This window comes from Python bivittatus, unplaced genomic scaffold (assembly GCF_059951505.1).
Source record: "Python bivittatus isolate LINGU-HERP-01145 unplaced genomic scaffold, Pbiv_v1 ctg000020_np1212, whole genome shotgun sequence".
Lineage (NCBI taxonomy): Eukaryota > Metazoa > Chordata > Lepidosauria > Squamata > Pythonidae > Python > Python bivittatus.
This window is the reverse complement of record NW_028277030.1, coordinates 75,290,725-75,306,113: the sequence shown is the minus strand read 5'-3', so window position 1 is coordinate 75,306,113 and position 15,389 is coordinate 75,290,725. Positions and strand designations below refer to the sequence as shown.

General features: G+C 35.2%; 1 protein-coding gene and 1 long non-coding RNA gene across 4 annotated transcripts in view; one reads left to right on the top strand and one right to left on the bottom strand.

Annotated features, from left to right (window-relative positions):
• The first annotated feature begins 460 nt into the window (after positions 1-460).
• Positions 461-15,389, top strand: part of SHPRH (SNF2 histone linker PHD RING helicase) — a 58,692-nt gene continuing 43,763 nt past the window's right edge. The window contains exons 1-8 of one of the 3 annotated variants that reach the window (XM_088141741.1): positions 461-1,117; positions 2,849-3,512; positions 5,089-5,218; positions 7,694-7,909; positions 9,719-9,797; positions 10,441-10,591; positions 12,966-13,071; positions 14,477-14,733. In XM_088141741.1, coding sequence (XP_087997867.1) covers positions 2,874-3,512; positions 5,089-5,218; positions 7,694-7,909; positions 9,719-9,797; positions 10,441-10,591; positions 12,966-13,071; positions 14,477-14,733 — 1,578 coding nt within the window. In that variant the 5' untranslated portion in view covers positions 461-1,117; positions 2,849-2,873. Of the gene's footprint in view, positions 1,118-2,848; positions 3,513-5,088; positions 5,219-7,693; positions 7,910-9,718; positions 9,798-10,440; positions 10,592-12,965; positions 13,072-14,476; positions 14,734-15,389 lie in introns of those variants that run through there. The other 2 variants (XM_007421535.4, XM_088141751.1) reach the window with 2 other exon arrangements.
• LOC148217099 (uncharacterized) overlaps positions 14,651-15,389 on the bottom strand; it is a 62,839-nt gene continuing 62,100 nt past the window's right edge. The window contains exon 3 of the long non-coding RNA XR_015796393.1: positions 14,651-14,738. This is a non-coding gene — a long non-coding RNA (uncharacterized LOC148217099). The remainder of the gene's footprint in view (positions 14,739-15,389) is intronic.

Genomic DNA, 15,389 nt, shown 5'->3' with positions numbered 1-15,389 from the left:
CCCTTCAGAGGCAAATATGTATAGCTCAGGACTGAACTGTGGAGTCCTTGGGGTTCTCTGAGCTTGGTTCTTTTCTTGGAAGCGTTTCATTACCCGGCTAGGTAACATCTTCAGAGCTAAAATGGGATGGGGTTTGCTCTCTATTTATATGCTGTGGCCTGCCTTGCCAGTGCCAGTGGGGGTTTTGTTCTGCTCCTCTGAGCAAACCCCATCCCATTCCAGCACTGAAAGTGTTACCTAGCCGGGGAATGAAACGTTTGCAGGAAAAGAATCAAACTCAGAGAACCCCAAGGACTCCAAGTTAAAGTTTCTCTCCAGTCCAGTGTTTTTTCAACCTCAGCGGCTTTAAGATGTGTGGACTTCAACTCCCAGAATTCCTCAGCCAGCAGTTCTGGGAGGTGAAGTCCACGCATCTTAAAGTTGCTGAGGCTGAGAAACACTGCTCTGGTCGAGCTAGATTCCTGACGAGTCTATGCTTGAATGTTTTGGGGAAGATGGGGGAGCAACGGTTTGGAAGTAATTTAGCACCGCCTTCTTCTGCGATGTTTGTCCAGTTTCTCCTCCTGGGATTTCTCCACGGCCTCCCATCCAAAGATTAACCAAGTCCGATCACGTTTAGCTTTTTCGGGGTTAGCCAAACCTACAGCATTTTATTACGTTTTACCCTGTAAAGAACATGGCACAATCGCACGGAACAAGCGGCTTCTTCCTGGAGATGCCTCCATCTTTTAAAGGGAACCGACGCAAGCTAAACCTTTTGCCACAGCACCAACCGAGAGGAGCCACCGCGGCGTTTCGCTCCGTCCTCCCCGAAAGAAGGCAACATTCCCTTGGGCGGCCGAGCGCGTGCGCACACGCCCCGGACGCTGTGGCGTCACTTCTCCAGCGCACGCGCGCCAGTCGGTGGGGACGGGGATCGCGGGGGACCTTTGCTCGCTGTCGGTTGGCGTAGCCTTGCTGGCCGGTGCCTCGCGGGGGGCGTTTGCTGGCACGCTTCTCCCTCCCGCGGCGGCCCGTTCGGAGGCGGTTGCTCTGCTGCTTCGGGCTCAGGCACGGTTTCCTGAACGGACATCCAGAGCGGAGCCGCGCGGTTCGCGCAAGCTGGTTGAACCGTCAGGTACGTTGGAGCGAGGAGCATCTCTCGGCGGAAGGGGCTCTGGCCTCGTTTCGCCTCCGCCTGGTGCCTCCACCCGCCTCTCCGCTCGTTGGTGCTTCGCAGCAGGCCCGAAGCTTTGCATCCCCCACGCCGCCGTCTGTTGTCTTCGTATCTCCCAGCGGTTCTCCCCTGCCAGCTTGCTTCAGTCTTTGCGGAAATAGGAAATATTCCCTTGTGTTCTACTGTACACCCGGCGCCAGCGCTCTTGCATTCCTGCAGTGCAATGGAAGGACAGCAGCTTCTATTTCATGGGGCCCTATGAAGTTGATTTGAAATAAGCAAATTCTTACCCATCCCTTCAGATGTGGTGCAGAAATCTAATACTCATCCTCATTTAAAATGTGTAAAGGTTATTACATTATGGACTTTTTAGTTTAGCTGGTACTCTGTTATGATTAATTGTACTCCATTATTGTTTCAATTGTTTTATTCTGTATCTGTACTGCACTTAGTTATGAGTGCATAATAAACAAGCAACTACTATTATTATTAGAGTCGCACAAGGGAGTGGGGCAAGGCAGCAAACTTCAGGTAAAGCTATCTATATGTGGAGCCAAGGATTGCAATACAGATTAATGTTAAAGGGCACTTGAAGGTAATGGAAATAAAGGCCAAAGGTGGGGTGGTTGGACTTGTACAACATTACAAAGTGGCCTCTTCAGCCTATTCTTTTTGGGGTTTTGGGTAGCAGCCTAATACATAGAAAAGGCAAAATAGAAGCAAGGACTTTCAAGATCACTGATGCAAAGCAGAATAGTAAAGCGGTTGTTTGAGCCCATATTGTGCTTTTCAGCAGCACTCCTCCTCCTTAAAAAAATTGAAGTAAGTGACTTCAGTTGTCTGGTGAGTGGATAGCCAATTGAACCAATAAATAAGGTCACAAGTTGCAAAGACAGACTGAAAATTGGTGTGGAAAATATGACAGAAACAAGGTTTAAAAATTAGCAAGGAATTGGAGGCTCTAGGAATACACATGTGCATCTCATAGTTGTTTTGTCAGCTTCAGGAAAGAAGTTTTAAATTTTAGGAAGAAATATTACAGAAATGGAAAAAGAAAATATAACAAAGAATTGGAACTCTAAGAAACCAGCACACTGTAATCCCTTAAACATGGCCCCTTAAACATTTTGTTTCAAAAAACAAATGGTGATTATGTCTAAGATTGATGAGGTTTAGTGTTTTTCTGATCTGGTAAAGAAGCAAAGGCAGAAGCATGCATTTTTGGCTAAATTTTCTTAGTATTCAAATACCAACACACACACACACACACACGCACACACAATTGAAGATAGTATTGTTAGGATTGGTTATGGAGTTAAAATTGTGGCTAGAAAAGATAAATATCAAATTAGTACATGTAATCCAAAGATTTTTAATGTATTACTTTTGAGAATGCATTTTCATGTTTTCTGAAGCAGTGTCCCAAAGATCATAGGATATGTTCATTCTGAAAAGTCAAAGTAAGACCTCCAGCTTTGAAGAGCAATTTCTCTGAGTCAGTATCTGAGACTAGTTCTTTCATGGATGGGAAGTCCTGATGCTGAACCCCAAAGTGAACAAGACTGGAGTGGGCCAAGGTTTCTTATTTGATGTTATATCTAAAATAGTTATTTGACTAATATTCTAGATTCTTATTAAATCAAAATATAATGCTTCATTCAGGAACCTGACTGGTAATTATCTATGTTACAGTGATTAGCAGTAGTGAAATATCAAAATGAGTCGCCGTCGAAAGCGTGCTCCTCCCGTGAGGATGAATGAAGAGAAAAAGAAGCAACTCTGCTGGAATATGCATGATGACCAGAAAAATGAAATGATAGATTTAGATGTGGTGGATGAAGACCATCCTGTTGCAGGTACAAGTTCATCTTCTGCTGCACTTGTTGTGATAAATGATGATAGTGGGGATGAAGACTTGACTCACAAAGAAAAGAATCTAAAATCCCCAAGCTTCTCAACATTCATAGATGAAGCAGAAGATTCTTGTCATCCATTGCCATCTATATCCATACAGCTAAATATTTTGATACTTCCTTATCATCCTGATCCTCCCTGGAAAACCTTGCTTGGAGAATTTACACTTCAGCTTCTTCCTGAACAGTATTTAAATGAGAATATCCAGAAAAGGGGGTTGACCTTGATGACAGCAGAATTTAGTGATCATCTGCATATTCTTGTCCATGCAAATGATACTATAAAGGTGGACAAAGGGGAAGAATCATTACAGAGTACTTATGAAGTAGATGTGTTAGTTGAATCATCTTTAAATAATGAAATTTTGGAAAATTTAATGTGGCTGCAGAAGAAAAAAATAATTGTACTGTATCAAAGACCTGGAGATGCTCGCTATTTAAAGGTATTTGATTTATGTAATTAATAGGGCATGCTGAGTGTTGAGTATATTTGAAATTGAGAATATATAGAAAGGGTGCCTGAACAGAATATTGAAACTTATGTGTTTTACCTGTACATGGAAAATATATTAGCATCAAAGACAGGAATCTCTCCTTCAACTCAATTTATTCTATATACAAAATAGATTTTACTAGATTTTATTCCTTTGCAGTGCCTGTTAACTAGCTTCTCTGAACAAAATGTTAGTGATGCCCACTAAAATAATGAAAAGCCTTGGCCCAGCATATCTTAGAAAGTATGGTTTTCATATGTTTTTAATTTTCTGTTGGGATGTACAAATAAAACTCTCCCCTGAGAAAGTTTAAAGCTGCTGTTCGGTCTACATTTTGTTTTTATTTAAAATTTCCTCCCTATACAGGAACTATACAAATAGTTCTGTAACTCAGTATCCAGACTCATAAGATGAAAAAACTTTCCTATTTCTCTAAATTTGAGGAATTCTTTACCTGTAAATTGGATTTTATTAAATAAATTAAATTGTGTGTTTGTGTGTGTGTAATGTTAAATAGCCAAAGGTAGGTCACAAATATAAGCTACTAACTAATCACAGTTAGTGGTGCAATAGCTTATAAAGAGGAAATGCTTTTGATACAGCATACTGTTATAAACAGTTATTTTACCAAATCCCCAACATTTTTTTTTTTAATTTGGCAGATTTTATTATGAGGGCATTTTTTAAAAAAGAAAGTTCTGAACTGTAGGAACAAACCATGTATTATCCATGAGTTAATTATTGTCTCAATGTTTTCTGTAATTTCCCCCAACCCACCATTGCATTTCATTGAGGCTGTGAAAGGGCTTATTTATTCTTCCTGCTCTGCTTTCCTGCTTTCCATTATCATCTCATGGAGAAGGAAATGCAAATACTTGATTAGATTATGGTTCAATGTATTGTGAACATATACCAATAACTCTGTTGGATGATTTAATTATGGGTATCTTCCATTACATGTAGTTTGGCCCTTAGTTATCTTCACCCAGGATTCTCAAGCTCAGTCTCCTCATTATAGGATGTGCCTGTTTTGGGGGCACATAGGAAGCAGCTTTCTCTTCCTCTGCAGCTAATAATTGGAATATATTTCCTTGAGAATCACAGATAGTAGTTATGATTTCAATTTTTAGGGAAAGTATTAAAATATATCATAATTTAACCTGTTAAATTACTTTCACTGTCTTTAATGAACCCTGTTCTAACCTGGTATCCTTTTAGTTATGAAATGTGATGTTAGGTCTCATATTCCAACTAGTCTTGATGGTTGAATCTTCTAAGAATTGGTTTAGTATATTTGAAGAAAACTGGGTTGGAAAGATAGCTTTAATGTTCTCACTATGATTTTAATTTTTTTTTATTGTGGTGGTGTTATTTCTACTCTTCCTTGCTTATTCCTTAGCAGAAGTATTTAGTATATTAATAATACAAATATTAATTATTTGTATTAAATTTACTTTTCCCTCATTTTGTTGAATATTCTACAATTTGTCTAAACTTTTTTTCCCCATGAACATTTAATTCACAGGTTGGAATATATCTCCTTGAACTTGGCATAAGTAAATTAGAATTCCTTAGTGATGGTGGGGGAAGAATAAGAAAGGCCAATCAACTTCTTCAGAAACTGATGGAAAAATTTTACCACTTTGTAATTCCAGGTAATCATATTCTTCAGACCAGATCCTTAAAAATGTATCTGTTTATTCACTTAATTGTAAATTCTGGCAGAATCTGTGCCATTGTTTGTTTGTCAGTTTTCTCTATATTCTGTTGGTTTTGGCTGTTTACTGCAAGTTCTTCTAAGAACAGCAGCCTTAGCTCATTTCTTCAATACAAGGTTAGCGTAAGTTGGTTGCTGGGAAGATGCTTGCCTTGTCTAGTACTACCACATTTGCTGCTTAAGAAATTAAAGAGAAGGAATTAGATTTGGAGAAATGAGAATATTATTATAGATAGTTTAGATCGTTATCATTAATTTGAACATTTTATTGTGAAAAAGTGTGTAATCCTATATGGTTCTTATCTGATTGTTGTTTTTTCCCTCCTTTTCACTATGTGAGCTGCCCAGAATCTTTTGGAAGTCGGGCAGCCTTCCAAATCTAAATAAATCACATTCAGCAACTCCATATTCAAGCAAGATTCTGTAATTCAAGCCTATTCATTTTATTGTACAGTTTTTCTAAATAGAAGTGCAATAAACTAACTCAGTGAACTGCTGAAGAGCAAGACTCTAGTCTGTGCCTTCTGCCCAGCATAAAGCAATTTGCTACCCTTTCCCAGTTTTGTCAGCTCTCATTAACATTTCAGTCAGGATTCTGCCAAATGCATTCCCAGCCACACTTAGTTTCCTTATGCTTTTTGCATTTATTTGTTGTTTCCATTTACAATAATTGCATCCCTTCATCTGGCACAGGTACAGTCTTCATGTTAAACAAGTCACATAGTTATTTTGAAAACTCCAAAAACAAAGTACATCCATATTTTATCATTTTTTCAGGTATACTAGCAATGCCTTTGTTCTTACTATTTTGCAACATTTTCACCACATTTATTATTTTACATCTTTTTTTTTCTTAGACACTAGCATTTATAGTATTTGTTTCAATTCCACTTTTTGTCATATTGTTATCATTCTTGTAAAAACCTTTTAAAAGACTTCTAGCATTTCTTCACATTAGTTAAATCCCAGATCATTTATCACTTTTATTTTTAATTTCATTCACTCTGTTTAATCTTCTTTATCTAATTGAAAAATATATTTTTTTATTTCCATTAACATTGCTCTCCATTTTCTCTGCCTGTTTAAGCTGTTCTCTTGTTCTTTGCAATGTCTTTTTCTGTCTGGATACCATATGCAGGAGCTTTCTCTCATCCTCAGTTTTTGCAACAATCATTTTCTTATATGCATTTTTTTCTTATCCTGGGTTCTTTCACTTTATCATTTCACCAAGCTTGCTTTTTTATACTTCCCATTAGAATATCTCAACATACTTAATGTAGCACTCTGAATCAAAATTCTTTTCATTCTACTTTCATATCTTCCACATTTTCCAATGTCCATTTTGCTGGGAGATTAATCTGTCTTGTCATACTTTTTCATACAGGATTTGTACTTTCTGCACTTGTTCTATTTTCATTCTCATTGCTTTCATTTTTTTTGTCTTCCACATCCATTTTTTCCAAGATCCATTTTTAACACTACTAAATGGTACTTTATTTCAGGCCATCTCATCATTTTTGTATCCTTTATTATGTCACTTTTTATTGCAGTCAAATCAGTTATGTTTTTAGATTTATATTCATTCCTTTACCATGTGTATGTACAAATAGACCTATGCTTACACTACTTATTAAAAACATCTCTCTTTCTGGGCAGATAACTTGCCACAGAGCTTTTCTTATTTTGTTCCCATCTCCCATTCATGTCACTTAACTGAATGGATTGCATTCATTTGTACAATTTTCCCTCAAACTCATCTCAATGTTCACTGGAATGTATCACCTAGTTTCATATGGACCCATAGTAACATAGATGACACCAATTTATACTTTCTGACATACATTTTAACCCTTTCATTTCTAATGAAACCTGCTGTTTCAGTTCCCTGCATGTATTCATCAGTTCCACTCCACAAGGTCAGGCACCTTAGTTCACGTCTCTTACATCCTTCCCTTTGTTTGAATTTTCAATATTTCTGCATAATTAAACTTTGGATCATTTTCCTCAATAAATAATACTCAATAAGTATATGAACAAGAAATGAACAGGTATAATGTTTTTGACTTATTTGTTTAATTGGGTTTTCTTTATCTAGTTTTAGGACTTGTGTGGAAAACAGATTACATTTTAGGTCATATTTATGCAGAATTATTGACAATTCAATATTCAAACGGGTTCACAAACTTTTAAACACCACTGTATATTTCTTATAGTCAATTCACATTATTCTTTCATCAGACATTTGTTCATATCTCCGTATTTTGAGGGAGTTGTTTTCTTATCCCCCTTCAAAAGCTTGGAAGCATTGATGCACTAGATTACTCAGGTACTTTTTTCAACTTTTTATTTCTTACGTTACTTTAAAAATATTTCTGATATTACTGATAGTCAATAGCACTGTACATCTTTTTAGACATTCTGGAAGAAGATGAGGAGTCTGACAGGGATATAGAACGTCAAAATATTGAAGAGCTGTATGACTATGTGAGGCATGTACACCAAAAAGAGATAAAGTTTTTAAAGGAGAATGTACAACATTCTGCATTGATTCCTGTACTTAGGCCATATCAAAGTGAGGCTGTAAATTGGATGCTGCAACGTGAGAACTTTAGAAATATACCTACCAATGGTAAGTATCTCAAAATAGTAACATGAATGTATATATTGAACACATTAATGGTAGAATACATGATGACATACTTGTTATGAGGGAGTTGCCAGTTCCTTCTTTTGGCTAATGTGGCTTAAAGACATCTTTAGAAACTGTAGAAATATCAGCAAATACAATGGCTAGTTTGTATATTAGATCAATAGAAATATTAACATATAAAATGTGTTGTATATTAGATAAGTAGTCCTCAGACATTGCCTCAATAGTGACATTCTAATCTAGCATTTGTTTCTAACAAGTACCCCCCACCTTACCAACCTATGGCAGCCTCTAGTTAAGAATAGCCAGTCAAAGGGATCCCAAATGGTTTCAGAAATACATACATTATAAGGAGAGTGTTTATGGAATATTTTTATACTGTGGGGGAGGGGATGCACTTAGTCAGCTGTTTCAGGTTCCCAAGGGTTCATAAATCTCCCAGTACTGAGTATTAGAATTTTCTGAAGCTGCCTGTGGTACACATACTTTTTAGCTACCTCTTAGTTTGAGATAATACACCATTCTTCTAGCAGCAACTAGTAATGTATGTTTATATTTTATAAAATAAATTGTCCCTGTGCTGCTTTGAGTCTTACCCTTTGGCAGACTGGCTGATTGCATGACAGGATCTTTGCTTTTGAAGATCTCTCTGTATTCAGCAGAATTCCCAGCAGCTGAAGGAATGCAGGTTTCTCATACCTTATCATAAAAATAGTATCTATGTCACAGGAGACCTGATTCTATGCCCAAGCCTGGGGCCCCCAGTATATGACAGAGCCCATCTCCTGGGTGTGTTAATGGCTGTCTTTTATAATTTTCCCTGACTGCTATGTGTTTTATTTTTTGTACATATTTGCATTTTTATTTATTCTAATATTGTAAGCCTCCCTGAGTCATGTATTTGAGATTGGCAGCTATATAAGTTGATTAAATAAATAAATGCAACATTATGAAACTTCTATACAGGTAGTCCTTGCTTATCAACTGTTCGTTCAGTGACTGTTAGAAGTTACAACAGCACTGAAAAAGGATATTTATGACTGGTCCTTGAAGTTGCGGCTGTTGCAGCATCCCCACGGTCATGTGATCGCAATTTGGGTGCTTGGCAACAGTCAAGGATTTACAACAGTCACAGCATCCTGTGATCATGTGATTGCCATTTGTGACCTTCATAGCTGGCTTCTGACAAAGTCAGTGGGGAAACTGGCAGGAAGTCGCAAGTTGCGATCACATGCTGTTGCGCTTAACAGTTGCAGGTGATTCGCTTAATGACCGTAGCTGGAGTTGATATTATAAGTTGGTGTGGTCACTGACATTTCACTTTATGAATGTGTTCCTTAGCAACAGAATTGCCAGTCCCAATTGTGGTCAGTAAGTGAGGACTACCTGTATTTTTATACCAAGTATGGGTAGTCCCCAGTTTAAGAATGAGTTTCGTTCCCAAGGTCTGTCCATAAGTCAAATTTGTATGTAAGCCAGAACAGTATTGTTGTATAATAATGTATAAGTAGTATTGTGTAATTAACTTGAACCATTATGTGTTTAATTTGAATCATTGTGTATTTAACTTGAATTTTGCTATAGTAGGCTCTTTTCTTAACTATAAGTTGTTCTTAAACTGGGTGTTCTTAACCTAAGGACCCCTGTACTCATTTAGCTAAAATTGTTCCACAGAATTGTTCCACAGAATCCTAGGAGCTTCAATTTGAACTTTCAAGTTTGAGGAGATGAGAAGAAATGAGGAGTTCAATGAATCTCATTGTCTTATTTATTCTTTTCTTTCATCAGAAAATGCCCTCCACTATTTATGGAGAGAGTTTAGTACTCTAGATGGACTAAAGCTCTACTATAATCCTTTTACTGGCTGGTAAGGATGGATTGTTTTAGTATTATGTCCAAAAGCATAACATTGAAACAATGATCACATTTAAGCCCTTTCTGCAAGAAAATGTCTTAGTTTCTGTATGATTTCTTTCCTTGAATTGAACTCCAAAAATGCAGTGTAGCTTCTTTTAAATTCTTCTGACTGGAAAAAAAAAATTGAATTGAGAATATTTGCCTTTATCTGCCTTTCATATATATGGAAAATCTTTATTTAATAGGTATTGGGTTGTATAGATTGTGTATAGTATAAATAGGTGAGAAGACACTAGGATTAAAATAATTTCATGAATTAATTTTGTTCTGCAGAAATCACAGTTATTGGAAACTGAAAAACGTATGCTTAATAAAGTATTTTATGCAATTATATAGGATTTTATGCAATTATGTAAATCTTCTGAATTATGTTTCTCAGTAGAATTATTTCCTTCACATCTGTTCTATAGGATTTGAGGAATCCTTGATGTATATTTTGAGGGCATGGTGGGGGGCAGATGGAGCAGAACAAGAAGTCCCATTGAACGAGTTTTGAAATATTGAGTATAGCTGATACATGTTTAGAATTCTATATATTGAATTCAGTAGTTCAGTTGAACTTGTAACGAAAACCCATAATTTTTTATTTGCAGTGTGATTCGTGATCGACCTGTTGCTGGGCCTCGGTGGCCTGGTGGCATATTAGCAGATGAGATGGGCCTTGGAAAAACAGTAGAAGTCTTGGCTCTTATTTTGACACACACTCGTAAGGATGTCAGACAAGATGCTCTGATGTTACCAGAGGTGAGAAACCTATAGTGTGAGTGGATGAAAACAGTATCAATATTCAAAAGCTGATTCAGTCCATTAATTGTAATTGGAAGTTATATTTGGAACATGTAAGCAAATATTTCTCCTAAATCTCTTTTCTTTGAAGTTTGTAAAACAATTTTCTGTGATCTTTTTATTTTTTTTATCATTAGTATCAAGACATAAGATTCAGTTGTGAATCTAATATGCTAGAAAAATTGAATTGAAATAGAAAGTTATATTACAACGTAAAGCACTATTTGTAGTGTTTGTACATGATTCATAACAATCAATCTTCATTCTTAAGTATCATTTTTGTAATGTGTATTTGATCTCCAAAAATCTTTTAGTAAATAATCAGAATAATTACTGATAATTAGTTAAATAAACAATTAAACTAATACTTTCAGCATTCGAGACTCAGATAGAAATGTTGAGTCCTGAAATAACCAGATGTATATTTATATGGATCATTAACTGGCTAAAGAACAGGACATAAAATAGACCTTAGTGAGTAGCTTGCATAATAGAGAATGAAGGAATAATTTTTAAAACCATATTTGAATTGGTATTATATAAATAATGTTATCAACATCTATGCCTGTTGAATTTATGAACAAATGTTTCTTTAATCTGAGGATTGACAAACTCCAGACTAAATGCTGAACCCCATAAATAAAATAATTTTAAAATCACCAGAATTTTGTGTGAAACTGCAGTATTTTTTAATGCCTGGAACAGTGTGTGAGGGTGCATGGTGTTTCCAGGAGAGGAGGCTGAAAAGGTGACCAAACACTGTGATAGACGGTGAAGGGCTTAGGGGGCAGTGAAGTACCAGTGTCTCATGTAGATTGAAAAGAAATGAACATGCAAGCAGGCTGCGTAGTGCTCTTAAAGACATTCATCAGGATAGAAAACAACATTGTTATTGGGGAAGGGGGAAAAAAGCTAAAGGTGTGCACTTATACACATATACACATGTATACATTTACAGCTTCAGAACTAAAGGCTTGAGCTGTGATTGGCAGCATAATGAAAATGCCACTTTTGGGCATCAGTAGTGCACGCAAAAAATGCATACTAGGTTTTATGAAGAAAGTTGTTTAAAATCAGTCTGCTCTATATCATTGTGCTATTACATAAATCTGTGTAGCTGCATTTTAATAATGTGTCTGATTATTTTTATATTGAAAATGTGCAGAAACAACAACAAAATTGGCAGGATTACAGCAATATTTCTTTACCCTGGAGAAAAGTTAAAGTTACCAACTAAAAATTATAAAATTATTTTGTTAAAAATATCAGGTTAACTAGGAAGGATATGATAGTCCAAATATAACATTTTTCCTCTCTTTATTCTTGGATTATTCATGACACAATTAAATTCGAAATGTGTTGCAAACTGTTATGATGCTTACCAGCCTACAGGATTTGAAGCTCAGTAATTTGACCAATTTGTAGATAGGTTTACTAATAGCCATTAGCTATGATAGCTAAATAAAATTTGCTTGTGCAGAGACAGAATACATCTATAACTTTATGTGAGATGGGCAGCTATATAAATACAATAGATAAATAAATAAATCTATTGCTGGAGTATAGACAAGAGAAGAGGTGTCGTGTGGTCACTCTTGAAAACAGAATACTGAATTAGATGTACTGTTGCTGTGATCCAGTAGGCCTGCTTTTATGTTTGTATTTGGTGTCTTTTTGATTTTTTAATTTTTTTTAAAAATTACAGTTTTATGAGATAAGTGATAGTTTCTTATGTGTGCATTTTGCCTTATTTTTGCCTTAGATTGCTTCCTTTTATTATTACAGTAATATAATAATTATGATATCAACTACAGATGGCCCTTGTTATCTACAGTTTCTCATATCTACAGTTGGAAAACACAGGGCAGATCTTGTCTGTGATAAAGCATTCTGTGGTTTTTGCCATGTAGCTCTGCTCTAGAGTGTTCTTTGTGTGTCTTATGCATGCACAAAATGGCTGACAAGCTTTTTCACATAAGCACAGACTTTACAGACTTGTTATTCATGGTTCAATTGAAACAGAATCCCATGAATAAACAAGTATGAAATATATTTAAGTTGGTGAAAAGGTCAGTATTTCTAAATTCTGTTTTCAGAAAATAATGTTTAATGCTTACAATTTCTTTCTGTAGTCTTAATTCTACAGTGTTAATAAAAATGTTATTGTTTGACATTGAATTGTTCTAACAATTGTTAAAGTTTCCACCTAAATTCTTACATGTTTTGGTAAAACTGGTGGACCTTAATTAAATATACAGATATTTTTGTCATGCCTAACATTTGTTCATTATTAGGTAGACTATGACATAATGATGTTAAAATTATATCTCAGGGGTTTTTAGTAAACTTCTTTGTTCCACCTCAACCTACTGAAGGAAGTAAAAAGAAAAACATAATGAAAATGGAATTTACATTGAAGGAAAAAGTTCAGTATCCCAGTAAGTATTTTTCAGCAGGTATCATTTGCATAACCAGCAGTAAGAAAAAACAGCTTTCTAGAGAAAAAAGTTAGTGCTGAAGTTTCTTTGTATGCATATATTGTCAAAGCTAATGCCTTAAATCCCAGGATTCACTTTTTTACTTATTTAAGGTACTGTACTGATAATACTATCTCTCACAATATGTTCAAAGTACAACAAACAAAGTACAAGTTTGTAGTATTGATAATCATTAAAAACTAAAACTATCAAATTCCTAATATCGTTTTATTTCCTCCAGACAGTTCTTCACTTATTAAATCAATAAAACTTGCATTTTTCTCAGATCTGATAGCTATATGGAAAAAAAAGTTTTAAAACTGCCAAACTTGTTTAATGTGCAGTTGGTTTCTATTCATTAATGTTAATGAATTTTCAAGATAGAGCTCTCTGTTTGAATTTTTTCCAGTCCTTAATTTTTCCAATCATTGCTAGAAGATTTTCCCTAGTGCATGTGTGGTTCTTGCAAGCCCCACAGCATTTATACTGATGACAAATGTGGTTTGGAGATAATTTTTAATCTTGAATAGGAATGAAAGTGTGAGAGATGCTCTGGAAAGTAAAAAATTTAAAAAGTTCTTTGCACAGCTCTTTGTACTAGGCCAGTATCACAATACTGCACTGTATTCATGTAGTCTTTGCTTCAAATTCCTGCTACTGTATACACTTAGGAGCAGGTGTAATATATAAACTGATAGGCAAAGGAGTCATTTACAACAACATGCAGAAGAATTTGACTATAAAATGAATGACAGTCTCAAGTAATTGAGAGCTATTTGGAATTTCTCAGTAAAGTAGAAACAACACAATAGCAATATCTATATATGAATATATAGATATATAGTATACAATATATATTATTTTAATATACCAGTCAAAATATGGAGGAGAAAACCTATTCAGACATCTTAAAATCACATTATGGAATTATGTTAATTACTGTATATTGTTTGAAAACCTGTGCCTTCACATCACATTAAATACTTAGTTTATAATGAAGAGTTCTTTTTGTCTTACACAGAAACTAAGGGAAATTTCAAGTTTTTGCTGCTGTTTGTTGATCTGTTTTATTATTAAGTATATGATGCTTTCTATATGAAGACTACTCATACTTTGGTTACATGTGGTAATTGAAGAATTATGATTGGAGAATTAAAGTGCTGTATATTAGTAAGAAATTAAAAAAAATGATTTAAAATTGTTTGGCGGAAAAGATTACATCTGCAAATTAGTAACAAAAAAATTAAGCTAGAGCCTTATGGCTTGGTTACTATAACCAAGTTATAGTAAAATTATAGTAAAATCTTAAAATTACTTTGCAATCTTTTTTCACAGCTTTAATTAAAATTATTTGTTCTTCATATAGGTTTGCGAGTGATGCTTTTAACAGCTATAAAAGAAATGAATGTGAAGAAGGGAGCATCCATTGTTGCAATTTTTAAGTATGTCCATGCCATATATAAATATGATGTTCAGAGAAACCGTCGGATTCTTAAAAGAACTTTGGAAAAATTAATTGCAGAGAAGGTAGTAGAGCAGGTCAAAGGCCATGGTCTTGCTGGCTCTTTCAAGTTGGGCAGAAACTACAAGGAACAGATGTTTTGTAATAGGTCCAAAAAACAGGTGAGCTGGAAGAAAAAGGATTTTTTAGGATTATTTAAGTACATGTTCTCTATTATAATGAAGCATATTTGGGGAAGGGAGAAAAAGAATGGCTGCTATATCCATTGAATAGGAATTAAGAGAATTCCTATGGGAACATAAGTCATTTATTTAAAAATTAACTTTACATATGATGAATACTTCTGCATCATTGTTATATCATGTTTAAAATAGTGCAGACATCTGTAGATTTGTGTGTACAATTCTATGCCTTCCAGTAGTGCAGAAACCCAGCCTTCTTCCATGTAGGTATTCAAGATGTACTTGCAGATATAGGGGAAAGGGTTACATGATGTGCATAATGGTTATGGGTAGGCCTCCTTGATACGACTTGGGCTTGTAGGTTCAGTTAAAGAATTTAATACTTAAATAGGTCTAACCTTTTAGAAAATCTTTCTAGACTTCCCATTCCCATTCATGACTTCTTTTAAATAGTCATGAAGTTTGTAGTAAGGTATCTTCTTAATTATCCCTGATCCTTTAAATACATCGACATAATTGTACATAATTTTGACAAAATAGAATTGGGTACAAATCCCAATTATTATAAATTGATATTATAAAGGGAAAATTATGTATCAAGTGTAAAGTTAATAGTTTTGAGGAAGGAAAGGAAA